Genomic DNA, 24,351 nt, shown 5'->3' on the forward strand with positions numbered 1-24,351 from the left:
CACAGCTAAGCGTCTTGCCCAGGGTCGCACGGGTAGTAAGCGTCTGAGGCCAGATTGGAACTCAGAAAGAGGAGTCTCACTCTAGGCCCAGCAGTCAATCCACTTTGCCACCTAGCTGCCTCTACTATGTGCCAGGCACTGTGCTAAAAGCTGGGTATAAAAAGAAAGATTTAAAAAGAAGTCCCTGCTCTCAAAGATCTCACAGTCTAAAAGGGGAGACAGCATGCAAACAGTTATGTACAAACAATACATATACAATATATTGCAGACGGCGAACAGAGGAAAGTCAATAGAATTAGGGAATAGGAAAGGCTTCTTACGGAAGCCAAGAAAGGGGAGCCGATGAAAATGCCTGAAGTTGGGGGGTGGGGGCAGGGATAGAGTGTCTTATTAGAACACAGCAAGGAGGCTGGTTTTACTGGATCAAAGAGTGGGGAGGGATGATGTAAGGTGTAAGTGACTGGAAAAATTGAGGGAGGGTGTTTCTGAAGGGCTTTAAACACTAACCAGAAGATTTTATAGTTGATCCTAGAAGTAATAGCAAACCATAGGAGTTTGCGTATTAGGCAGGTGACATGGTCAAACCTGTGCTTTTTAGGACTGCAGTGCAGAGAGATTTGAAGTAGAAAGACCAACCAACATGCTATTTCAAGAGGCCAGGTATAAAATGTGAATAGCAGCTCTTTTAGTGGTGGCAAAGAATTGGACATTGAGGGGATGTCCATCAATTGGGAAATGACTGAACAAGTTGTTGTATGTGATTCTGATGGAATACAATTGTGCTATAGAAATGATGAGCAGGATGCTCTCAAAGAACCTAGAAAGACTTACATGCACTGATGCAAAGTGAAATGAGCAAGACCAGGAGAATATTGTACACAGTAACAGCAATATTGTATGATGATCAACTGTGAATGCCTTAACTATTCTCAGCAATAAAATGATCCAAGACAATTCCGAAGGACTTAGGATGAAAAATGCTACCCACCTGCAGAGAAAGAACTGATGGAGTCTGAATGCATATCAAAGCATGCTTTTTCATAACTTTCTTTATTTTTCTTGTTTTCTTTTGCTTTGGTCTGTGTAGTCTTCTACAACATGACTAACATGGAAACAGGTTTTGCATGACTGCACGTGTATGACCTATATTAAATTATTTGCCTTCTCAATGGGAGGAGGGACAGAGAAAGAATTTGGAACTCAAAATTTTAAAACAAATGTTTAAAATATGTTTACATGTAATTGGAGGAAAAAATAAAATATTTTTAAAAAAGAGTCCACATATAAGGGGCTGAGGGCCTACACCACAGTGGTGGCAATGTTCGTGGGAAGGAGGCATGTACATACCAGAGAGGTTGTGAAGGTAAAATTGACAGAACATGGCAACCGACTGATTATGGGGGGAGACATCAAGGTTAAGGAATTGAGGATGATACCAAGGCTGAAAGCCTGGTGACTGGGAGGATGGTGGTACCTGGACAGTTCTAGAGGAGTTAGGAAGAGGAGAAGGTTGAGGGAATGGGACATAATGAATTCCATTTGGGACATATTGAGTGTAAGGTGTCTCCAGGACTTCCGGTTTGAGATGTTCAAGTGGCAGGTGGAGCTGGGAGACTGGAGGTCAGCAGATAAGTTAGGACTGAAAAAGTCGATTTGAGAATCATCAGCATAAAGATGATAACTGAATCTATGGGATCTGATGAAGTGTCCAAGTGGAATAGTATAAAGCAGGAAGAGAAAAGAGCCCTGTGGAAGACAAGGGGCCATCTCCTGGATGAAGATTCAGCAAAAGAAATTGAGGAGTCATCAGGTAGGAGAACCAGGGAAGAGCAGTGTCAGGAGGCTGAATAGCAGAGAAGTCAAGGAAGATGAGGTTTGAGAAAAGGCCATTCTTTTGGATGAGGTTGGCAGCCAAACTTCTGTTCACAGACCTCCAAGGAGGACCCATGGCCTTTTGAGGCTGCCCATTCTACTTACAGCTCAAACTGTTGGAATGGATTTCCTGATATGAAGTCTAAATTTGCCTCTTTGGAACATCTCGCCATTGCTCCTGCTTCTGCCCTCAAGGACCAGACAGAGTAAGTCCTGTCCTTGTTGGACATAACAGCCCACATTTGAAGAGTAATTCAAATACCATATACCAGCTGAATCTTCTCTGGATTCAACATCCTGAATTACTTCAACCAGTGCTTATGTTAGACTCAATGTATATCAGCTCACCATCCTGGTTACCCTCCTCTGTACCCTCTCCTTGCTTATCCATGTCCTTGTTAAACCACAGTACCCAGGACTGAACCCAGTACTCAAGATGAGGTCTGACAAGGACAAAGGACAGTGGGACTATCACCTTCCTATACAACTGTCTTAAGGAAACCCAAGATCACAAGGATCTTTTATCACTGCCACCCAGCTGACTCACATCATGCTTGCAATCCACTAACCCCTCCAGAAAAAACAACCTTTTCCAGGACAACTTCCATCTAAATGTGTCAGCCCCATAGTATACTTATATAGAGAAGCACATAGGAACAAGCCCGGACAGGGACACGCAGAAAGACCCAAGGAATGACTTACTCAGCAAATGTTAGACATACTGACCCAGAAAGACAAGCAGAAAGAGCTAGGAAGGGATGCAGGGTCTGGACCAGGGCCAGAGAAAAGCACACCCGAAAGGCCCAGAAGGAAACACACTGAAGGATCTAGGGAAGGACATGAGGCAGAAGGAGAGGGACAGAAAGCCTGATGTAGAGAGAGATACAAATACAATTTCAGAAAAATACATAGACTCAGAGAGAGACACAGATATAGCCCCAAATAGGGCCACAAGGACAGACACAGAGAAGGACAGGCAGGCTGATCTAGAGAAAGATACAAAGACAATACTAGAAAGGGACACAGGAATAGACATAATGAAGGATAGGCAGACAGACACAGGGACAGGGAAGGAAGGAAGGAAAGCATTGAATATCTATTGGGTACCAGGCACCATGCTAAGCACTTTACGATAATATCTATTTTGATCCCCACAACACTTGGGTCGGGGGTAGATGCTATTATTAGCGCCATTTTATAGCCGAAGAAACTGAGAAAGACAGAAATTAAATTACTTGCCCAGGGTCACGCAGCTGGGAAGTGTCTGAGACTGGATTTGAACTCAGATCTTCCTGGCTTCAGACCTAATGTTCAATCCACTGAACCACTTAGATGCCTCTGGTAAGGATGGAAAGGCTCAGAGAGGAACACACAATAGGATAGACAAGACCAGGCAGAGACTAAGAGACAGATCCAGAGAAGGGCAGAGAGACTTCTAGAAGAGCAAATATTGGACTGCAGAAATGACAGCCATATAGACCCAGATGGACACGCAAAGACCCAAACAGAGACAGACACAGATAGGCTCAAAGAGGCACCCAAAGACAGAAAGACGACCTGGAAAGTTGAACCCCAGTAAACTAAGAGAGTTAGAGAGACCCAGAAAGGACACACAAACAGAGCCAGAGAATGACAGGGACAGAGATCCAGGAAAAATAAACTCTATATATTAAGATAGACTCAAAGAAGGAGGCAGTTAGACCGAGGAGGACAAACAGATCTGGAGAATGACAGAAAAACAGACCCAGAGAGAGAATGTTTGCAAAATGACATATACAGGCTCAGAGTGAGACCAAGATAGAGTCAAAGAGAGACAAACAGACCCATATAAGGGAGGGAAAGGGGGGGGGGGAGGAGGAGGAGAAGGAGCAGGAAAACAAAGAAGAAGAAGAAGAAGAGAGAGACCCAGTGAGAGATAGGTCTGCCAGTTGAAATTATATAAATTATGTACATCAATAGCAGATGCAGGCAGCACCATGGTGTGATTTCCTTCCTCTCTCCATAGCCAGTGTGTAGTAGTGGAGAAGGTGAATGCACAGGAAGTTAGAAACTGGGAATTGTCAAGAGATGATCAGGAACCAAGGCATTCCAGAACAGACATGTAGTTGTGAACTGGTCAACTGTAAGGTTGAGATTTTGAAGCAAGGAAAATAGGGCCAGAGCAAGGGTGGTGGAGCTGGAGAAGACCGAGGCATGGAGAGGCTCAGGGTGTGTTTTGGGGATTGGGGAGAGATGCAACAGTGAAATGAATGGAAACAGTCCAGCACCAACAGTGAAATGAATGGCTCATGATGTGGGGTCTTCTCCATGTCAGTCAGTCAACTAGCATTTATTAAGCACGTACTATGTGCCAGGCACTACGCTAAGTGGTGAAGTTACCAAGCAAGGCAGGCCCCTGCTCTGGAGTTATTGACAGTCTAATAGTGGACTTGCAAACAAGGATGTACAAACAAAATCTATGCAGGATGAACTGGGAGTAGTCTCATAAGATTAAGGAGGTCAGGGTGCATCTCTCCTCAATCCCCAAAACACACCCTGAGCCTCTCTATGCCTCGGTCTTCTCCAGCTCCACCACCCTTGCTCTGGCCCTATTTTCCTTGCTTCAAAATCTCAACCTTACAGTTGACCAGTTCACAACTACATGACTGTTCTGGAATGCCTTGGTTCCTGATCATCTCTTGACAACTCCCAGTTTCTAACTTCCTGTCTAAGGTGGGGTTTTAGCTGAGACTTGAAGGATGTCAGGGAGGAGGCAGAACTTAGCAGGGATTATGCTTCAGGCATGGGGGATACATGGATGTAGAAAATGGCCAGAGTGAGGAGCTGGCCAGGATTACTGGATTGTAGGTGGTGTATAGGGCTGGAGGGAGGGAAAGGGGAAGGGGCCGATAAGGAATAAGAAAACTGGAAGTAGTGTGAGAGGAAGAGGTCTGCATTGAAGGAAAGGCGTGATGGCGACAGAAAAGAGCAGCCTCGTCGCTTGGGAGGGTAGTGCTGAAGTGGATGGGGACTGAGTTTCAGGGAGGGCAGTAAAGGAAGGGGGAGCTTGAGATCCCTGCAGCTGGTGACTTGGAATTCCACGCAGTAGGTGGGAGTTTGCTTGACAAAGAAAGTTTGCTCAGAATGTGAGAGACTGAGAGAGATTACGGGCAGAAGCCTACAGACAGATCCAGAGGATAGTCTTGGTGACAGAAAGACCCAGAAAAAAAGAGACTCAGAGTGACAGACAAAACTAGGGACAGATGAACTTTTCACAAAGAGTAACTTAGTTGCCCTTTAGAGTGACAGAATGGGAGACACCCAGAAAGACAGTGACAGAGACGTCTGGAGGGACCAAAGGATCCAGAGACAGCCACTCTGAGAAACAGAGCCCGGGGAAGAGACAAAAGGACCCAAGACTACACAGTCGGAAAGGGGCACAGAGCCAGGGAGGGACATTAAGATCCGCAGAAAACGAGAGTTACAGACTCTCTCAGAGACAGACTGAAACCAGAGAGCTAAAGACAGACCCCAGAGACAGACAGAGCCAAAGAAACAAATGATGCTTGGGAGTGACCGCAACCTGGAAAGAAAGATACAGCCTGGACTGCATGAAACAGGTCAGTGAACCTTCAAGGGAGAACGACAGACGGCCCTGGACTGAGATGAAAAGACGGGTAAGCTCTGACTACTCGAGCTGGCCCCGCGGAAAGGCGCGGAGGGGGCGGAGGATGGGTCCTCGAGCCGGTGGCCGGTCCCCCCCCTCCCAGCAGAGGGCGCCCCGGGTCGCCCCCAGACCCCGGCCAGCTGCCCCCACCCCTACGGTGGCCTACGGTGTCTATTTATACCGGCGCGGGGAATCGGACACCGGGCTGGCTGGCTGCGGCGTCGGTGCCCGTCCTCTGCGCGCTCCCTGGCTGGGCGGCCAGCCCTCGGGGGCCATGGAGGCTGACCCGTGCGGCTGCTGCGAGCGGCTGGTGCTCAATGTGGCGGGGTTACGCTTCGAAACGCGCGCTCGGACCCTGAGTCGCTACCCGGACACTCTGCTGGGCGACCCGGGCCGCCGGCGCGCCTTCTACGACCCGACCCGCGGCGAGTTCTTCCTGGACCGCCACCGGCCCAGCTTCGACGCCATCCTCCACTACTACCAGTCGGGCGGGCGCCTGCGGCGGCCGGCACACGTACCCCTGGACGTCTTTCTGGACGAGGTGGCCTTCTACGAGCTGGGCGCCGACGCGCTCGCCAAGCTCCGCGAGGACGAGGGCTTCGCAGCCGAGCCGGAGCGCCGGCTGCCCCGGCGGCCCTTCGCGCGCCAGCTCTGGCTGCTCTTCGAGTTCCCCGAGAGCTCAGCCGCAGCCCGCATTGTGGCCGTCGTCTCCGTGCTCGTCATCCTTGTCTCCATCGTTGTCTTCTGCCTGGAGACCCTACCCGACTTCCGAGACGAACGCGACGGCCAGCCCGGGGCTGCCTCGGGGCCGGTGAGCTGGGGAGACAGAGGTCGAGGAAGGCAATTAGAGGGGCCCAGGGGCCGCAGGAGGGGCCGAGGGCGGGGTCGGGAAGGGCAGAGTGGGCTAGAAGGAACTGGGGAATTGCGTCAGAGGAGGAGAGGGGAAGCAAGCGGGTCGACGGGACTGAGAAATGGCAGAGGGACCTAGGCGGGGCAGAGGGGACTGGAGGAGGTCAGAGGGGGTCAGGGAGTAGAGGCTGGGAAAAGGCAGAGAGAGTCAATGGGGTAGAAGAGGTCAGGGGGCAGAGGGGACTGAGAGAGGGCAGAAATGAGGAAAAAGGTAGCTAGGAAAGAATAGAGAGAAGTAGGAGTGCAGAGAATCAGAGGGCATCAACGGGTAAGAGGAGATCAGATGAGGCTGGGAAATGGGGGGGGCAGGGGACAGAATGGGCTGGGGGATGGGGGGGGAGGGGGGGGCCAGGGGGGGGGGGGGGGGCGGGGAATTGAAGGAAGAGGAAATCTCTGCCAGAAACAGACAGTGGAAGAGGAAGAGACATACAGACTCAGTGTCTCCATCCTCAGTCTCCAAGTTCGGGTAGGGGAATGGAATTAGCCTTGTTTCTGGGGGGAAGTCCTTGAAACCCCTTGGAATTTTTCCCAATGCAGACTCAGGTCATTTCCTCAGGATCTCTCTAACCCCGGCATCTAGCTTTCAACCCCCAACTCCTGAGGGCCTCTGGCATCCTTTCCCCTTAGCCTTCACTAACCCAGGGACCTAGGTGTCTGTACCCTCTGTAGGCAGACTGGAGACTTGACCTTGGGCCGATACTGTGGGCTCCCACCTTCTGACTGACCTGTTCTGTCCCACAGCTCCCATCAATGCGGTCCAATGGCTCCCAGTCAGTGACTCCACCTCCAAGGGCCTCATTCGATGACCCTTTCTTCCTGGTGGAGACTCTTTGCATCTGCTGGTTCTCCTTCGAGCTCCTGGTGCGTCTGGGTGCCAGTCCAAGCAAGACGGCCTTCTTCAAGAATGTCATGAACCTTATTGACTTTGTGGCCATCCTGCCCTACTTTGTGGCCCTGGGCACAGAGCTGGCCCGGCAGCGGGGTGTGGGTCAGCCCGCCATGTCCCTGGCCATTCTGCGGGTCATCCGCCTGGTCCGAGTTTTCCGCATCTTCAAGCTGTCCCGCCACTCTAAGGGCTTACAGATCCTGGGCCAGACACTTCGGGCATCAATGCGGGAGCTGGGCCTGCTCATTTTCTTCCTCTTCATTGGGGTCGTCCTCTTCTCCAGTGCGGTTTACTTTGCTGAGGTCGATGGGCCCCCTGATTCAGGCTTCACCAGCATCCCTGCTTCTTTCTGGTGGGCTGTGGTGACCATGACAACCGTGGGCTATGGGGACATGGCACCTGCCACAGTGGGTGGCAAGATCGTGGGCTCCCTCTGTGCCATTGCTGGTGTCCTCACCATATCCCTGCCTGTGCCTGTCATTGTCTCCAACTTCAGCTATTTCTACCACCGGGAAACAGAGGGAGAAGACACTGGGAGATACCGACATGTGGCTACACAGCCCTGCTGCCCTCCTGAGACCCCTGAGGGCAAGGCTAATGGGCTAGTTGGGGGCAGTGGGAAGCACTTGGTCACAGAGGTGTGAGGGGTCCAGTCCAGGGTGGGAAAGGAAATCAGTGTGGTGGGAAGGAATGTGAAAATACAAGAGTATTGGACTAGAGCTGGGTTGTTAGGTGGCATGGGTGTTGGGACCTGGATCCTGAATTTTCCCATACATTTCAGCAATCCATCAGTGGCAAGTCCAGCAGGACCTCTGAAGTTGTTTTGTACTGGCCCATGGATTCTAAGAGTCCCAAGGGGACTCACTGAGTTTCATTGAATTCTATTAAATCATGTCGGTTTCTTTCAAGTTGAGATTGAGTCCTATTGGGATATGTGAATATCTGTGGGGGCTATGTGAATGAAACAGGTACAGTTATGGTGAATCCAGTGAATCTTAAGGCGATAGGGATTTGTGATTGGCTAAGTGTTTGGATCATCTGAGTCTGGGGGCCTCCTGGTCGTGTGAGTCTCTGTGGTGCTTCTGGTCATGTGCCCTGTGTGTTTGGGGCCTTGTGCTTTTTTTGCATTGCATGAGTCTCTGAGGTTCTGGAGCTTGTGGTTATGTTGGGTTTTGTTAGGCTCTGATTGGCTTCTGGTTGTTGTCTCATATGAGTCTCTGAGGACCTGGTAGTCATGTTGGGTTGAGTTGGGTTATCATCCAACTTCAGAGCTTAAGGAGACCTCAGAAAGCATCTCATCTAACTTGTATCTGACCAGAAATTTCCTCTATACCATCCAAAAAAAAAAAAAGTTTTCATCCAGCCTCTGCTTGAAGACTTTCAGAGGTGGGAAACTCACTACCTCACAAGGAAGCCCATTCCACTTTTGAATAGCTCTCAACAATCTTCCCATTACTCCCATTCTGCCTTCTGGGGCCAAACAACACAAGTCTACTTCTTATTCTTTAAACGCTTTTCAAATATTTCAAGACTGTCTCATGTCTCCTCTAAGTCTTCTCTTCTCCATGAGAAATAGCCCTGGTCCTTTCAATTTATCTGGCTATGACATGGTCTTCAGTCTTCTCACAGTTCCAGCATCTCCCCTTGACACTGTCCTGCCTGGACCTGACCACCAGACTCCTGCCACAGTGGGAGTAGGGCAGAGAACAGCAAGGCTGTAACTTCCCTTGTCCTGGACCTTGCCCTTATTAATGCAGCCCAAGATCTACAGAACATTGGGAGCTGCCCTGGTACTCTGCTGACTCAGGTTCCATTTGCAGTCACTCCAAGACCCACAAAACTCTTTTACAAAGATGACTGTATGACCATATCTCCTCCATCCTGTACCTTGCTAGCTGATTTTTTTTTTTTGACCCGCAAGTGTGGAACTTTGTTTATTCTTGTTAAATTGCATCTTATTAGATCTGACCCAAGGTTCCTAAATGTCATGATCTTTCTAGATTTCTATTCTCAATTGTTTAGTGGGTTAGCTATCTTACCTAGTTTTGTGTCGTTTGAGAATTTGATAAGTTTCTTCTATTCTATTCATCAAAGTCCATTGATTAAAAAAACAAAAACAAAGAGCATGGGACTGGGGAGATATCCCTAGAGACCTCCTTCCAGGTGGAGATAGATCCCTTTAATCAGCACTCTTCACCCAGCTGGCCATCAGTGTTCCAATCTCCCTAACCACACTCTCAGATAGCGCTGCCCACATTTTTCCATCTCATTCACAATAATGGCATACACTTCCATACGGTTTGGATTGAGTTGGGTTGAGTTGCATTGCTTGGGTGACTTCATGGAATTTCTGGAGGGTCTCATTGAGTTGGATGGAGGAGTTGCATCTTGAGTTGTGCGAGGCCTGGATATGTTGAGTTGTGTTGGTGTGTCCTGAGTCTCTGGAGAGGTTAGGAGCATTGTATTGCTGTACAAAGAGCTCTTTGGGCTGGATGTCAGGAGAACCCAGGTTCTAGGGCCATCTTTGAAACACACTAGTCTCTAATCTGTCCTTGTGGAACCTTGATACTGCTCATGGGCCTTTTCAGATCCCTAGTTCTCCTCTATTCTTCAGTTGTGAGGCATTATCATATTTCATTGTTTGTGGTTGTACGGCTCTGTGAGAGACATGGGTGTGTATGTATCATGGTGTTGCATTTGTGTAAGGTTACATATGACTGCTGCATGAGCTGCCTAGGGTCTGTGTATGGTTCTGTTGGGGTGTGTATAGCTTTTCTGCATGGTGCTGGGTTGGTTGGTGACTTGATCAACTGTGTCTGGGTCTTTTTGGTTGTATGGTCCCAAGCTGTGGCACCCCCTTGTCTCCCTCAGTCTGTCTTTTTTGATCTTTTTTGCCCCCTTCTCAGCTACTCTAAGCCCCAGCCCTTGAGGAAGTATGACATGGACAGATCTTTCCAGCCTTCCATCCAAGTGGCTCATACGTCTGGGTATTGACAACGCCCCCAAGTGATCCTGAGCCTAGCCAAGAGCAATAGGGGGAGGTAGAGAGGAGATAAAGACGGGAAAGACCCAAAGATTGAAGGAGAGGGAGTGAGAGTGAGAGTGAGAGAGAGAGAGAGAGAGAGAGAGACTCAGAAAAAAGACAGAGATAAGGAGAGGCAGGCAAAGATGCTTTCACAAACTCCCTTCTCCTGGTATTGGGACAGAGCAGTCAGGCTAGGGTTGAAGTTGGGGGTGGGGGGGCTGGGGTGGAAGTCATGGAGGCATTGCCCTGGAGCAAGAACTCTCGTGGGGGCAGAGTGGTGCTGGGATGGACCCAGTTCTTCAAGTAAAAAGCCTTAACCACCCCTACACTGGCATTGCCCTTGGCTGAGAAGAGGAAGGGGGACCCAGTCTGGGGGGGAGGGCGGGAGAACCACAACCTGGGGACACCCAGCCGCCTGCACTGGGCCTAAATTTAGGGCCGGGATGGCCCCCAGGCCAGGGTGTCCAATGTCTGGCACCTAAAAATAGCCGGAGGGGGGAAGGGAGGAGAGGAGTCCCCAGCCTTCTGGGTCTCTTGGTGTCTGTCTGTACTCCATCTCTCTGTCTCTCTGTTGTGAATCTTCCTCATTTTTCTATGTGTCTATGCCTCCATCTCTCATCTGTGTATATGCCCCCACCAGGACTGCAAGCCCCATGAGGGCAGGGACTCACCACCACATCCCCAGAGCCTGGCTTCAAAAGCTGGCCCTTAATAAATGCTGGTTGAATTGAATCTCTACGTCTCCTTGTTGATCTGTTTCTATCTTGGCCTGCCTGCCATTCTGTCTGGCCCAGTGAAGCCTTTTCTGTTGCCCTCCTCCTCCTCTCGCTCTCCTCCTTCCCCCCAGAGCTTGGGGCCTGGGGGAGTCTGAGACTGGGGCTGGGGCCTGGCCAGGGAAATGGGGCTCCTGTCTCCCCACTTCTGTCTCTGTCTGGGCCCTTATCTTTCCCGGGGCGCCTGGTTTGTGTCTCCCTCTGGGAAAGGCCCGAAATGGGGGTGGGAGGACGGCTGCCCCGACTGACACTTCTCTGGCACAGGAGAGAAGGAAGCTGGGGTCAGGACGCCTGGGTCCAGGAAGGTGGGGGGGCGTGTCGGAGGGTCGGGCGGAGGCGGTGCCTGAGTGCCCGAAGGGAGGGAGGTGCTTAGGTCAGATTCCTAGGCGGTCCTGGTCTCAGAGTAGCCAAGGTGGACGGTGTGGGCGGGACTGCTGGTCACTCCCCCAGATGGGCGGGGTTAGCCTAGCACCCGCCCCCTGTCCCGGAGCGGGCCGCGCCGCGCGCGGAGCCCGGCGCCAGGGAGCAGCGGCCGCCAGAGCCCCGAGCCCAGGAGGGTGTCCCAAGTAAGGTCCGGGCCGAATGTCAGGAAGGAGGGAGTGGGGTGGGATCCAGGAGTTCAGGCCCGCCCTGGGTCCAAGGGGGCAGGCCCTGCAGGAGCTTGGGGGCAGGACCCGGCGGGGAAACTGAGGCAGGAGGCAGGCAGGGCCCAGCCCAGTCTCTGAGCAGTTCGAGGGAGTACTCAGGCGTGCTAGAAGGCTCGGACCGAGATCCGCTTTGTTTCTCTATCCCTTTTTCCCGTTAACTGGGCCGGGCCGCCTGGGTCCCCGAGGGGGCGGGGGCTAAGTCCGGACGCCTGGGTTCCCCGGGGAGGACTAGAAATCGCTCCCACCCTCTCCCTCCCTCTCCTACTCCTTGCCCGCCTCCGCCCGGGCGGCAGCTCCAGGTATGTGCAACTGAAGTCCTGGGCGGGTCCTGGCCTGTCCCAATTCTGAGGGAACATTCCTGGGAGACGCCTCGGGGACCCAGGAGTCCAGCCCCCGCCCCCTAGGGGTCCAGGCGTTCGACCCCCCCCAACCTCCGCCCCTTTGTGGTCTCAGGCGTCTCTGCCCCCAAGGGACCTAGAGTTCCTCCTCCCCCCCCAGTCCCGCCCCCTCAGGAACCTTGGAGTCCCCATCCCCCCAGCCTTCACCTCTTGGGGACCCAGGCTTCCCGGCCCCCAGCCCCCTCCGCTGTCTGGGAGATGGATGGGCCGTGAGGGACATAATCTTTTCCAGCCCTTGAGCCTCATCCATCAGCCGCCTCCCATCCCCGACATCTGCTTCCCATCCCAGTCAGGTTCCGTCACCTGGGAAGGGGCCTGCGCAGAGGGCCCTGGTCTGGGGGAGGGGATGCCTGGGTCCTTCAGGGGGACATGGGGGAGACTTGCTCCCAAGCTTCCCTCCCTTTTTTCTCCTAGGTGTTCGCCCCCCTCTCCTGGGATGGCTGGGAGGAGGGGGTCCCGGGAGACCCTGACAAGGGCCCCTCAGAGCCCAGGAGCCCCCAGCCCAGGGCCCAGGAGGAGGTGGCCCTGAGAAGTGTGGTAAGCCTGAGACCCTCCCTTACGGTCTTCCTCCCCTTTTCCCTCTGCTCCTTATCAGAAATGAAAGGGTCCTTAGCGATCAGAGCCCAACGTCTTCGTCTTGCTGACGGGGGAGTCTGGAAGCCTCCACAGGGGCAGGGATTTGCCCAGCCCTGACATCCCCGGACCTCTAGCCTTCCCCGAGGGCTCAAGGGCTGCTCTTCTGACCACAACCCCTCTCTTTCCCAGGTGGCCACAGAGATGCTTCTCCCATCCAGCCGGCTCCGCATCTGGCTCTTCCTCTTTCTGCTCTGGCTCCTACGGGGCGTGGCCCCCCAGGAGCCACCACCGTTGCCCCCATTCCCAGGACCCGAGTGGGACTTGCTGTCCCCAAGGGTGGCCTTGTCTCGGGGGGCGCCCTCAGGGCCCCCACTCCTCTTCCTCCTGGAAGCCTCCCTGACAGCAGCCCCAGCCAACCGGAGCCGGCGAGAGGCTGGGGCCGGAGCGGAGGCTGGCCGTCGGGGCGAGCTGGCTGTGTGTGATGCAGTCAGCGGCTGGGTGACCGACCGCCGCACGGCTGTGGACCTTCGCGGCCGCGAGGTGGAGGTCCTGGGGGAGGTGCCTGCAGCAGGAGGGGGCCCCCTGCGCCAGTACTTTTTTGAAACCAGATGCAAAGCGGCTGGGGGCCCTGGAGGCGGGGCCGGCTGTCGTGGCGTAGACAGAAGACACTGGGTGTCTGAATGCAAAGCCAAACAGTCTTATGTCCGGGCGCTGACTGCAGACGGGCAGGGCCGAGTGGGCTGGAGGTGGATCCGCATTGACACGGCCTGCGTGTGCACCCTGCTCAGCCGGGCCACTGCTGGGGGGCGGGCCTAATTCCAAACTGGCTGGCTGTGTGACCTTGGGCAAATGCCTCCCACTCTCTGGGCTTCGAGGGGCTCCCCAGGCTGACCCAGGGCTCATGAAAGCTCTTAGCTGAGAACTTCATTTCCATTCAAATTAGAGATCACCTGGCACATTTTACATAAGGGAAGACTGAAGCCTTGAAAGGGAAAGAGACTTATGCAAGGTCACACTACTTGTCTTTGTGGCCACTTGGTTGAACTAAGAGATCCTGAGTGTAATCACCATTTGAGGTCAAGTTCTGGGAGCTGGAGGCATTTAGTCAACAGAAGACTACTAACCCCCATGCTCACAGTGCTCAAAGACCCAAGAGAGAGGCACAGATCTGGAGCAGAGGAACCCAGTGTGTTATGTCCCACACTTGAGGGTAGAAGCAGAGCCCACAGTGAAGCTAATTGCCAGCCCTCAGAACTGTCCCACCAAGTGCCCTGATGCTTGGAGAGGGAGTGAATCCCCTGTCCCTGGAGGTGTTCAAGCAGAAGCTGAGCAAAGGGAGCATGAACTGGATAATCTCTAAGTTTCCATTCATCTGTAAGAGTCTGAGTAGAGGAGCAGCTCTGACCCTAGCTGGACCAGGCCAGTGGGAGCTGGGCAGATCTGAGATCGGGGGATGGAACATCCCGAGGGCCATGGGACAGAGGAATCGAAGAAGACTGGTGCTGAAATCTGCGGTTTTCATCCCCTCCGTCCTCCAATTTAAGGGGCACTGGATTCTGCCTGCTTTGAGTCCACCAAGACCATAAGCCCTCTAGTGGGTCATCCTCATCAGGGCCAAGGAAGGGTGACTGGGAGCTCAGGCTCTGTCTCTGGGTCCCTGATTTCTCAGGTTTTTTGTCCTTGTCTCTGTGTCTACCTCAGAGTCCATCTCTGGAACTTTTCCCAATGGTTTTGTCTCGAATATTCTCTAGACATGTCTGTTACTTGGGTTTCTTTCTCACATACGTACACGCGCACATAAATATGAATATATACATGTATTTCTATACTATCTCTATTTTTGTCCCTTGGCTTCTCTGGGTTCTGTCTATATGTTTGCACATCCCTGCATCTTGTTGGCTTCCTACCTCTCTCCAGGTCTCTGTCTTGCTAGCTCTCTGTCTCTAAGTATGGGGCTCTCCTGCCCCTCCCCCTTCCTGCTCCTAGTCTCGAGATCTTTTTCACTCTCCCTCTGTATTTGCCTCTCGATGTTTTCTTTTTTTCTCTTCATCTCTCCTTCCTGCTCTGCCCCCAGTCCTTTACCTGAACTGTTTCTGAAGTTCTCTCCCGCCTCCTTCCACCCTCACCCCCACCCCCTTAGCCCCTATTGGCCAGATCCAGGCTTCGGCAGGTTCTGTCTGTCTCCTGGGCAACGGCATCAACAGTGGGGGCGGTGTCAAGGGGAGGCCAAGAAGGAGGCCAGGTCTGGTTAGGCCATGGCCGGCCTCACTCGGCAGTCACACTATGGCCTCTTGGGCACCCCCGTCGAGGGTCCTGGCGGTCGGAGGCCAGACTGGCGACAACTCAGCAGCGGTGTGGGCGTCCCCCCCCGGTCCAGGCAGCACCCTCCCCTTTCCCCCGCCTAAAGTGCGGGTGAGCAGGACCGCTGGGTCCCCAAGGGACAGGGCTGGGGAGAAAACTTTCTGACTGGACCACCGAGGGGGCGGGTCTGCGGGAGGGAGTGCAGCTGGGGGCGGGCGGCACCGAGGTCTTACCCTCTGCCGTAACCCTTCCCCCTCCTTCTCCCCCAGAACACGGTCCCCGAAAGCCTCCCCCCAGCGGCCGAGCAAGACTCCCATATCCTGGACTTCGATGAGGTCTTCAGTCGCTGGGAGACGTCCTCAGGCGCGGCGCATGGGCCCAAGACTCACGGCGATGTGTACGCGCAGCCCAAGTACGTGCTCACGTCCAGGGTCAAAAGAACGCTAGGAATCAAGGACTTGGGAGAGAAGGTGAGGAACCGGGGAACCGGGACTCCGAGGGGCGGGGAGGAGAGGAGGTGAGGCCGGTGAGGCCGGTGGTTCCAGCTTCCCCCTCTCTTTCCTCAGCTCCAGCTCCGGCCCTGTCGGCACCCCTTGACCATGGCGTACCAGAAAAGTGAGATGCGGGATAAGTACCAAGGCTGGCGCAACCTGGGCTCTGAGACCACCACACGGGCAGTGCCCCAACCTTGGGAGCTAGCCGATCACCACGCCCAGGGGCCCAGCCAGGTGAGGCCGGGCTCCTGAGAGGGGATGGCGGTTGGGGTGGGGTGATGGTGACTAGGGATCCTGGATGACATGCTTAGTCCTGTGCCCTCCCCTTCCGTCCAGGCCCTGATCCCCTCCAGCGAGAACCCAGCCCTCTCCGGGCTGTCCTTCTACATCCCGGAGCAGGGCGTGCTCGACCGCCACCAGCCCTACCTGACCACAACCGCCCAAGACTTCCGCTACTACACCAGGTGAGCAGTGGTCCAGTCTCCTCCCCCGCCTACCCGCGAAGCACACCCCTCGTATGGCATCACCCCAACCCCTCCTCGAGGACCCAGGAGCCCCTTCTCCCAGCAGAGTCCCCTTGAGGATTCAGGAATTTCTTGCCCCTTCGAGGACTGCGGCGCCCCCGCCCCCATCCCCATCCCCATCCCCATCCCCTGGAGGACTTGGGCGTATGCCTCCCCTCCCCACACATCTAGGACAGACTCTGCCACCCTTTACTTAAGCTGCGTCTCCGCCGGGACTCCCCTGAGTTCTGACCCGGACTCATCCCGTTGGTTGAGCAGGAAGGAGCTGGCCGGCTGCCGCCAGAACAACTGTCTGAAGCACCCAAATTTCTGCAAACAGCCTCGGTTGCTGGTGCTCGAGCCTCTGCAGCCCCTTCCTCGGGTGCCCCGCCTGAGCCAGGCCCGCCCGTGCGTCCCCCATCGCGGGGCCCTGTCCCTGACCAAAGAGTCCTACGGGCCCCTCCAGCACCCGCTGCGCGTGGCTGACCGATTCTGCCCGCTGGAGGCTCCCTGGGTGGGACCCCAAGTGCAGCCCGTGCCGGGCCTGCAGACCGTACCCCACGTCTACCAGACCGAAAACTCTCGCTATGGCAGCCTCAAGCCCGCCTTCGTTTGAACTTTGCGGGCTGGCGGCAGCCGTCTGGCAGGGGAGAGGCGGACGGGGCGGGGTCCCTTGAGGGCACGCCCCTGGTGCTGGGGCAAGCCACACCCCCTCGGGACGGGGGCGGAGGCCCTGAGGACACCGCCCCGGTGCTGGAACAGATCGCACCCCAACTAGTTGGTGCAGGGCCAAGGAGGCCTTGCCCTCCACACTGGAGCCTCCGAGGGTTCACCTGCATGCCTGCCCTGGACCTCGGGGCGGAGCTTGGGGCAGACACACCTGCCCTGGGGGCCAGGGCTACCAGACCCCTGCCCTGACCTGCCAGGAGAGGTGGGTCCTCTGACTAGGCCTCACGCCTCACTGAGCCCTTGCTCTGGGCCCTGGGGCAGCAGGGGAAGGCCTGAGCTGAAGATGATGGGGACGGGTGGGCCAAGGGGCTGCTGTACCATCTCTCCTCTGTAACATGATCTTTGCCTCTTGAGTTCTGCAGCTTGGGTCTTGGTTAGGGCCTGCAACCTGGGGTGCACACCTCCACAGATGGGTTCCTTCTTATTACATCTGAGGCTTCTGGCCCAACCCCAGCACACACCTGAGATGGGGCCCCAACACCTGAGACTACAGAAAGGTCTGCGTCCACTCTGTTCTCAGTTCTCTGTGGCCTTGGCCTTGGCCTAGCCTCGTGCCCTTCTCCAGCCTGGGGACAATGCTCCCTGGCCTGCCCACACCCCATGGCTGTTTGGGAACCCTAAAGCCACCTAAAGCCTGGCCTGTGTGCAAGCTTTTCAGTGACCTTGGCTGGGCCACCCCCGCCTGCCCTGGAGATTAGTGTCCAGGTTACCCAGCTAAAAGCAAAGAGGCTGGTGGCCTTGCCGCCCCCACTGCCTGGGACCTATAAGGTGGCCAGGCTGCAACTGGCAAGGGGGAGTGCAGGATGGAGAGATACCAGGTGAGGAGCCAGACACCAGGGAAGCCCGGAGGGGTGGCAGAAGGGCCTCCAGACCCCAGGAGCTGAGATGCAATTCCTACGAAGCCCAAGGGGGAAGTGGGTGGGAGAGGTGTCTCTAGGACCCAGGGGACCAGATTCCTGGGAAGCCCACCGGGGCAAGGAGAGGGACCTTCCAAGACCTTTGAGGCAGGTGGGGGGCAGAGAACGTGGGCCCTTAGGGACAAGGGGTAGGGTATGGGAACCCACGTCTGTGGGAGGGCTCGAGTCCCTAAATGTGAAGAGGTTGGGGGGGTCTTGGGATCCCACCTGCCTGGCTCCCTCCTCAGGAGGTTGAGCTGGGCTCTGCACCCTCCTCCCCAGGAGTTAACAGTGCTGCTGCTGCTGCTATTGCTAGTGGAGGGAGGCTCCTGGGGAGGGAGCCCCCTTCGCCCCCTGTGCAGACCAACTAACGCCACTCTGGCTGCGGAGAGCGATGCCTGCCCAGTGTGCGTCACCTTTACCACTACCATCTGTGCTGGCTACTGCCCCAGCATGGTGAGGCTCGGGGGTGCAGAGGGCTGTGGGAGGGCTCACCCCCAGGCAGCCTTGTCACTGGGCATCCCATCCCTCTCCTCCCAGGTGCGGGTGCTGCCGGCTGCGCTGCCTCCGGGCCCTCAGCTGGTCTGCACCTATAGGGAACTGAGCTTCTCCTCCATCCGGCTGCCCGGATGTCCCCCTGGCGTGGACCCCGTCTTCTCCTTCCCTGTGGCCCTCAGCTGCAGCTGTGGATCCTGCCGCCTGAGCCATTCAGACTGCGGGGGCCCACGGGCCCGACCCCACCTCTGCACCCGGCCTCACCTCAGCCTCCGCCTCCTCTAGGGCGCAGACCTGGGGGCCCTAGCCTCTCCCTTCACCTCTAGGGTGGCACCTTCCAGTTCCTCTCTTCCCTCCACTCCCCTTTTCCATCCCCTCCTCCCCACCAATCCCCAATAAAGGCTTCTCATCTCACCCCTGGTGTCCTGTCTGCCTGGATGTGGGAGCCAGTACTTCCTACTGGCTCTCTCGTAGCCCCTGGGATCACCTCCCCTGCCCCCCCCCCCAAAAAAACAACCATGAGGCATGAGGTTTCCAGAACAATTTTATAGAAAGTCAGAATGTCACAACCCGGGTAGAAAAACAGAGAGGAAGTGGGAGGAAATTTGTGCAGATCTGTCCAGGAGGTTCAGGAGGTATCCATGGTCTCACCTTCTGTTGGAACAAGGAGGAAGGGGAAGGGGGTCAGAAGAGGTTGGCAGGGAGAGTGAGCCCCAGCCACTGGGGAAAAAGCAGCCCCAAGGAGGAAGGGAGGAGGGCTGCATGTCAGGCACTCACTTAGCTCATTAAAGAGAAAAGCATCCTGGTACTCCTTCATGTACTGTGTGGACCGAGATTCGTCCAGGAAGAGAGAGTACACCCGCTTGATGTCATCTACCTGCACCTCGGTGCCCTGCAGGGAAGAGGAGAGGGAGGGAAGGAGCTGAGAGCCCTCCTGCACATGGGGGGGCGGGGTCTGCCCAACCCGACTGGCCCCCCTGCTAGCCCACCTTGCGCTTCCGGCACACCAGGCTGGCAGCTGTGATAAGCTGAATGGCGTAGCGCAGAGAGGTCTCCAGCCCAATACGCGTCAGCACTGTGTAGGCATCTTCACTCATTTCCACATCCTCCTCCTCACACCTGCAGGGCCAGCCACAGCTCAGCCTGGACCCCCCTGGGGTCATCCCTACAGGCCCCATCTGAATGGCTGAGTCTGGGCGAGACGCCCCCAAGCCCTACTGACTTCCTCGGCTACAAGGGGGCTCGGAGGCTTTGTGGGCAAGACTGGAGTTGGAGCCCAGGGCCCTTCCCAAGCATCCAGGCATCGCCCGCAAGAGCACAAGGGTCCTTTAGGGCCAAAGGGAAGCCGCACCCCGTGCCAGGAGCCCCTCGGGTACATGGGGGATAGGCCCAGGGACCATGCCAAGGGCAAGGGCAGGCTCGGCCTAAAATGCCGTTCCAGCCTGTGCCCCAGAGCTCACTCCGCTCTGGCGGCCCCCTCCCGCAGGCCCTGCCCAGGAATGGCAGCCACGGGCCCACACGCCCGCCGGGCCCCCGCCAGGCCCCTCTCTCACCGGATTCGGAGAATCTGCTTGGTGTCCTTCTCACTATAAGGAGCAGTAGATACAATGAGCAGCCGGTCCAGCAGGTCAATGGGAATGCCATGGGGGCTCTGGTAGCCGGTGCCCCGGATCCTGGAGGACGGTGGAGAAGCCACCGAAATGAGCGTCCCCCTAGGCCCCGCAGCCGCGCTCCCTGGGGGCTCCCACCTCCGGGCTGACCCCTGACCTGGTGATACCGCGGTTGGTGGCCATGATGAGCACAGGGGCCATGTCGCTCTCCAGCGCCCGGTTGAGGAAGGAGAAGCTCTCGATGTCCAGCATGTGGACCTCATCTATGAACAGCACCTGGGCAGCGGCAACGGCGGTCAGCACACCGGCCGTCGGCACCCTCCCCACCCTGCCCCCAACGCCTTGGGCCTCACCCCTGGAATGATCTCCGCTTTGCCCTCCTCTCGCCACTCGGCCACCTTGGCGTTGATCTGCTCCCGCACCTCCGACTTGATCTCCCCCGTATCGCCTGGGAAGAGCCTGGGGTGAGCGGACGGGCACAGGCCCCGCCGTGGGGCAAAGGCCGGACCAGGAAAGAGGGCCCATGGCGGGGAACCCGGCAGCGAGGCACACAGTGGAGCAGCCCAGCCTGACACTCACCTGAGAAGAGCGCCAGGAAGCCCTGTGTGCGCGAATTGATGACGTCGATCTCGTGGAGAGAGACCGTGTGCACGACCTCCTTCCTCTTCTGAAGTTCCCCATCTGGGCACTGAACAAACTTGGTCTGCAGCAAAAGGGGTTGAGGGGAAGCGCCGGTCAGAAGGATCAAGAAAAAAAAGAAAGCGGGGGTGGGGGAAAGACAGAGACAGAAACAGAGACGGCAGACGGGGAGCAGCCCAAGGCCAGACCTCATTCCTCAAGGACCCAGGAGGAGAACCTGGAACCGGGGCCTGGGGGAGGTGCAGAAGCGAGTTATGGGAGAGGGGCTGGCCTGACGGTCAAGAGAGCTCCGAGTGATGCGTGAGTAAGAGGGTCCCGGCGGCATTAGGTGAGAGATGAAGGGAGGGATGGAGATGAAGCAGGCAACGGAACCGGAGGTGGGGGGTACAGGAATGATGGAGAGAAGTGAGGAAATGTTACAGGGGGAAGTCAGGCAAGCCACGAACGTTTATTAAGCACCTGCTGTGTGCCAGGCCCTGTGCTAAGCACCAGGCACATGAAAGAGGCAAAACAAGCCATCCCAGACCTCCTCTAAAGGAGACAACAACAACCACCAGCCACGCAGAGGATCCACAGGAGAGATCGGGCGGAGGAAAGGCTAAGGGGAGGGGAGCAGGCTTCGTGCCTGAGCCAGACGCAGATGAGGAGGGAGAGGAGGGGCTCCAAGCATGCCAGCAGAGGGAGGGCCATATTTACAGAACAGCCAGGAGGCCAGTGTCGCCAGATCTAAGAGTGTGTCTCAGGGAATAAGGTGGGCTTAGGAAGGGCTTCGAATGCCAAACAGAGCACTTTGTATGGGATTGTGGAGGTAATGGGGAGTTTACTGAGGAGGGGGTGACAAGGCCAGACTGCTGAATGGAATCGTAGAGATTCCAAGACAAAGCCCAGGGGAACAGGAGGGGGGCTGGAAACAGAGAGATGAGGATCCATAGCATTACCCCCAAGCCTGGCACCATACCTGGGAACCCATAGCATCATAGTCCCGGGCACGGGTGAAGGAGCGCCCCAGCTTGGATATCTTCCCTGTGGCCTTGTCAATGGTGATGACATCCCTGGAAGGCAAGATGGATGTAGAAGGACCCTCAGCCGTGCTCCTCACCTCCCCCCCCCCACCTCCCGGCCACTCTCTGCTCACCCTGCTTGGACCTTCTCCTTGGTGAGGGACTCAATCATCTTTGTGCCCAGATCATAGATAGTCTCCATCTCCGTTGTCTTCAACGTCAACTTTCCCACCTTGGAGCCCTGGGGGGAGGCAGTATGCCCTGAGCCCACCCTGTCCCCAAAAAGAAAAGGGCCAGAAGCGGGGAAGCAGTTAGGGCTCCACCCCCCCACTCTTCCATCGTGCTGCTGCCCTGATCAACATGGGATGCTTCTTTCTCTCTAAATTGTGCAGGTGGGTTGGTGTGAATCTTGACGGCCCCTTCTGGCTTTGTGATTCTGCAAACACCCAGGATCTCTCATGAAACCTTCCTGTCCTGCCGAGACCCCCGGGGACCTTCCCCAGGCTGGGACTCACAGTGCCTGTAGCAGGACGGTCAATCTGGATCTCCACCACCTCTCCTTCAATGATTTCTGTCTCTTCCCTGGCAGGCGAGAGGAGGGAGGGTTCAGAAAGACGGAGGTCACCCTTTCCTGCCCCCAGACAGCCCCTCCAAACAGGCCCCAGCACATGCTGTCCTAAAGATGCCAAAAAGTCATGGGCACACTTACTTTATTCGGACCCCAATGGACCTCCGGAAAGCCTGGGTCAGAGCCTCTGTCTTGCTCATCTCCAAAGAGAAGATTTCACTGCCAGCAATGGCGGTAAAAGGTGTGTCAGGTCCCAGGGCCTGGGCCATGCCTCAAAGGAGGAGGGAAGGGAGAGAGCTTGGAACCAATGGACTGCCCCTCCCTCCCACCCACCCTGGTTCAGCCAGGAGAGTTCAGCCCTAGTTCATCTGACTTCACTACACAGCCTTGGGGCCCTATTCAAGAAAAGCAAGCTAAGGCCCTTCCAGCATTAAAGATGCTCATTGACCCTGCAGGCACGGGCCCTGCCCCAATTCTTTCCCCTCCCCCCTCCTGCTCCCCACCCTGCCCTCTCTGGATTACCCATGGCAATGGCTGTCTTCCCTGTGCCAGGCTGCCCAGCAATGAGCACTGCCCGGCCGGCTATCTTTCCCTCCCGGATCATCTCCAGCACCACACCAGCGGCTCGCCGGGCAGCCAGCTGCCCCACCATTCCCTGGGACACCTGAAGAGGAAAGGGTAGGCAGACATCACAGAGGGATTTCTGGGGAGCCCTTCTTCCCCACCCCATGACCATGGCCTCCTGGCTATCCCTGCTCCTCTACCTGTCTGGGCTCCAGAGCATCATCCAATCCCAAGCCTCGGATGTGGGAGTGAGCACCTAGTGGGCAGAGAGAACACACACACACAGCCACCCACTGATGGGCACTGAATGCATTAAGGGCCTAGAGACCCTAGCGGTCCCCAAGATAGATGCAAAGTAGACAGAGATCACACACACACACACACCCTCCCTCTAATCCACAGGCAGGGACTCAGAGTTGTGCCAGGAGAGTGGAGGGACCATGGAAGGATTCCTGGGGGTGGTGGCCATGGAGGGAGCTGGGAAGAAAAAAGAAGGGGCAGCTAGGTGACGGGGGCAGCTAGGTTACACAGTGGATAGAGCACTGGCCCTGGAGTCAGGAAGACCTGAGTTCAAATCTGGCCTCAGACACTTAACACTTACTAGCTGTGTGACCTTGGGCAAGTCACTTAACCCCACTGCCTAGCCAAAAAAAAAGAAAAAGAAAAAGATGCAGGAGTCGGAACAGCGGCCACTGGCAGGGAGAGGGCGGCAAGGTGGTCCCCGATTCAACGGGAGCAACGAGCCCTCGTGGGCCGCGCGGTAGAGAACGGGGCCGGGGTCTGGGGGGTCCCCGCCCCACTCACCAATACGCTCGATTCTTGTCACATCCCGCACCTCGGGAACCTTGGTGGTCGCTGCCTGGGGCCGGGAGGAGGCACGTGAGCCCGGAGTCCCAGGGAGCCCCCGCCCCCCCGATGGCCGGGGGGAATCGAGGGCTCCGGACTGGGGGCCGTCTCCCCACTAAGCTGTGAGCTCGGGGCTCCCCCGGCTTTGGTCGCCCCCCTCCCCCGCCATCGGCACACAGCAGGCGCATAATCAATGCCCTTCCGGGTACTGGGCGGGGGGCGCCCGCACCAGCTCCGAAGGAAATCGGGAGCGCCGAGGAGGCGATGGGGCTCGCCGGCCGCGGCACACGCGCGCGCACGCCCCTCTCTCCACCCCTGATCCGCCCCCGCCCCCGGCTGCCCCAGTTTCCCGCCGCGCAGCCTCCCGCTTCCCATGCCCGCTCGCGGAGGCAGAAGGACGAGGCGTCCCTGGTCGCACCACCCGGGCAGGCCCCCCAACCCCGCAGCCCTTGCGCACCGTGGTTGCCATGTCGCACTCCAACCGCCGCTGATCCACCGCTGGACAGGAAGCGGAAGCGTCCACTAGCTCCGCCCTCCCCCAGCGCCTTGAGGCTACTCTAGGCTAAAGCGGTCCTCCGGCGCCTCTCGGTGGAAGATAGGAGGGTGGGGAGATGTGGCTTTGTGTGCCAGCGGGCCGGGAAATGTCAACACTTCCCCTTTAAGAACCGCACGTCCCCCACGCGCCCTTGCGCCCCGCTTGGCTCCCGCGGGCAGCCTCAGCCCACGGCCTGGAGATAGACGTGCGCTCTCGGCCAATCGGTGAACGGGCCCACAGTGTTCGGTCCCGCCCTGCGGGCGCCGAGCCCGGAACTCTGACCAATCAGGGCACTCGGTGTCCCCGTTTCCCCACCCCACCCCCGTTCCCCTGCCGGCTTCATCCGGCTGGGACGGTGCGAGGATCGCAGCGAGCCAATCAGAGGACGCGGTCCTGGGCGCCCCAATGGCGGGCCAGGGGGCGGGGCGAGGCCCGGAG

At 56.5% G+C, this 24,351-nt stretch overlaps 4 protein-coding genes across 6 annotated transcripts; 3 read left to right on the forward strand and 1 right to left on the reverse strand.

The window, feature by feature from the left end:
- Positions 1–5,792: 5,792 nt before the first annotated feature.
- Positions 5,793–8,226, forward strand: KCNA7 (potassium voltage-gated channel subfamily A member 7). Its single transcript, XM_027859348.1, has 2 exons — positions 5,793–6,329; positions 7,169–8,226. Exons 1-2 carry the CDS (start codon positions 5,793–5,795, stop codon positions 7,955–7,957), a joined length of 1,326 nt encoding a protein of 441 aa, XP_027715149.1. The 3' UTR covers positions 7,958–8,226.
- Positions 8,227–11,622: 3,396 nt separating this feature from the next.
- LOC114041042 lies at positions 11,623–16,673 on the forward strand. Of its 3 annotated transcripts, XM_027859242.1 has the most exons (5): positions 13,556–15,144; positions 15,303–15,503; positions 15,600–15,761; positions 15,864–15,991; positions 16,310–16,673. In XM_027859242.1, the coding sequence occupies exons 1-5, from the start codon at positions 15,016–15,018 to the stop codon at positions 16,644–16,646; spliced, it is 957 nt and encodes a 318-aa protein (XP_027715043.1). In that variant the 5' UTR covers positions 13,556–15,015; the 3' UTR covers positions 16,647–16,673. The 3 variants fall into 3 exon arrangements, 1 of the variants encoding a protein (XP_027715043.1); XR_003568868.1 differs by lacking the exons at positions 15,600–15,761; positions 15,864–15,991; positions 16,310–16,673 and adding exons at positions 11,623–11,677; positions 12,571–12,693 and having other exon boundaries at positions 12,922–14,401; positions 15,303–15,389; XR_003568869.1 differs by lacking the exons at positions 15,600–15,761; positions 15,864–15,991; positions 16,310–16,673 and adding exons at positions 11,623–11,677; positions 12,571–12,693 and having other exon boundaries at positions 12,922–14,326; positions 15,303–15,382.
- Positions 16,674–17,786: 1,113 nt separating this feature from the next.
- LOC114041043 (lutropin subunit beta) lies at positions 17,787–18,564 on the forward strand. Its single transcript, XM_027859243.1, has 2 exons — positions 17,787–18,111; positions 18,196–18,564. The coding sequence occupies exons 1-2, from the start codon at positions 17,812–17,814 to the stop codon at positions 18,433–18,435; spliced, it is 540 nt and encodes a 179-aa protein (XP_027715044.1). The 5' UTR covers positions 17,787–17,811; the 3' UTR covers positions 18,436–18,564.
- A 112-nt stretch (positions 18,565–18,676) lies between these two features.
- On the reverse strand, positions 18,677–24,000 carry RUVBL2 (RuvB like AAA ATPase 2). The gene is made up of 15 exons (XM_027859245.1): positions 23,836–24,000; positions 23,337–23,391; positions 22,733–22,788; positions 22,491–22,632; positions 22,110–22,239; positions 21,916–21,982; positions 21,535–21,641; positions 21,358–21,451; positions 20,340–20,463; positions 20,114–20,208; positions 19,918–20,036; positions 19,704–19,823; positions 19,140–19,269; positions 18,928–19,042; positions 18,677–18,804 (listed from the first exon to the last, which is right to left on the reverse strand). The coding sequence occupies exons 1-15, from the start codon at positions 23,845–23,847 to the stop codon at positions 18,779–18,781; spliced, it is 1,392 nt and encodes a 463-aa protein (XP_027715046.1). The 5' UTR covers positions 23,848–24,000; the 3' UTR covers positions 18,677–18,778.
- Between the last annotated feature and the right edge of the window lie 351 nt (positions 24,001–24,351).

Source organism: Vombatus ursinus, unplaced genomic scaffold (assembly GCF_900497805.2).
Source record: "Vombatus ursinus unplaced genomic scaffold, bare-nosed wombat genome assembly UNPS02014165.1, whole genome shotgun sequence".
NCBI classification, from domain to species: domain Eukaryota; kingdom Metazoa; phylum Chordata; class Mammalia; order Diprotodontia; family Vombatidae; genus Vombatus; species Vombatus ursinus.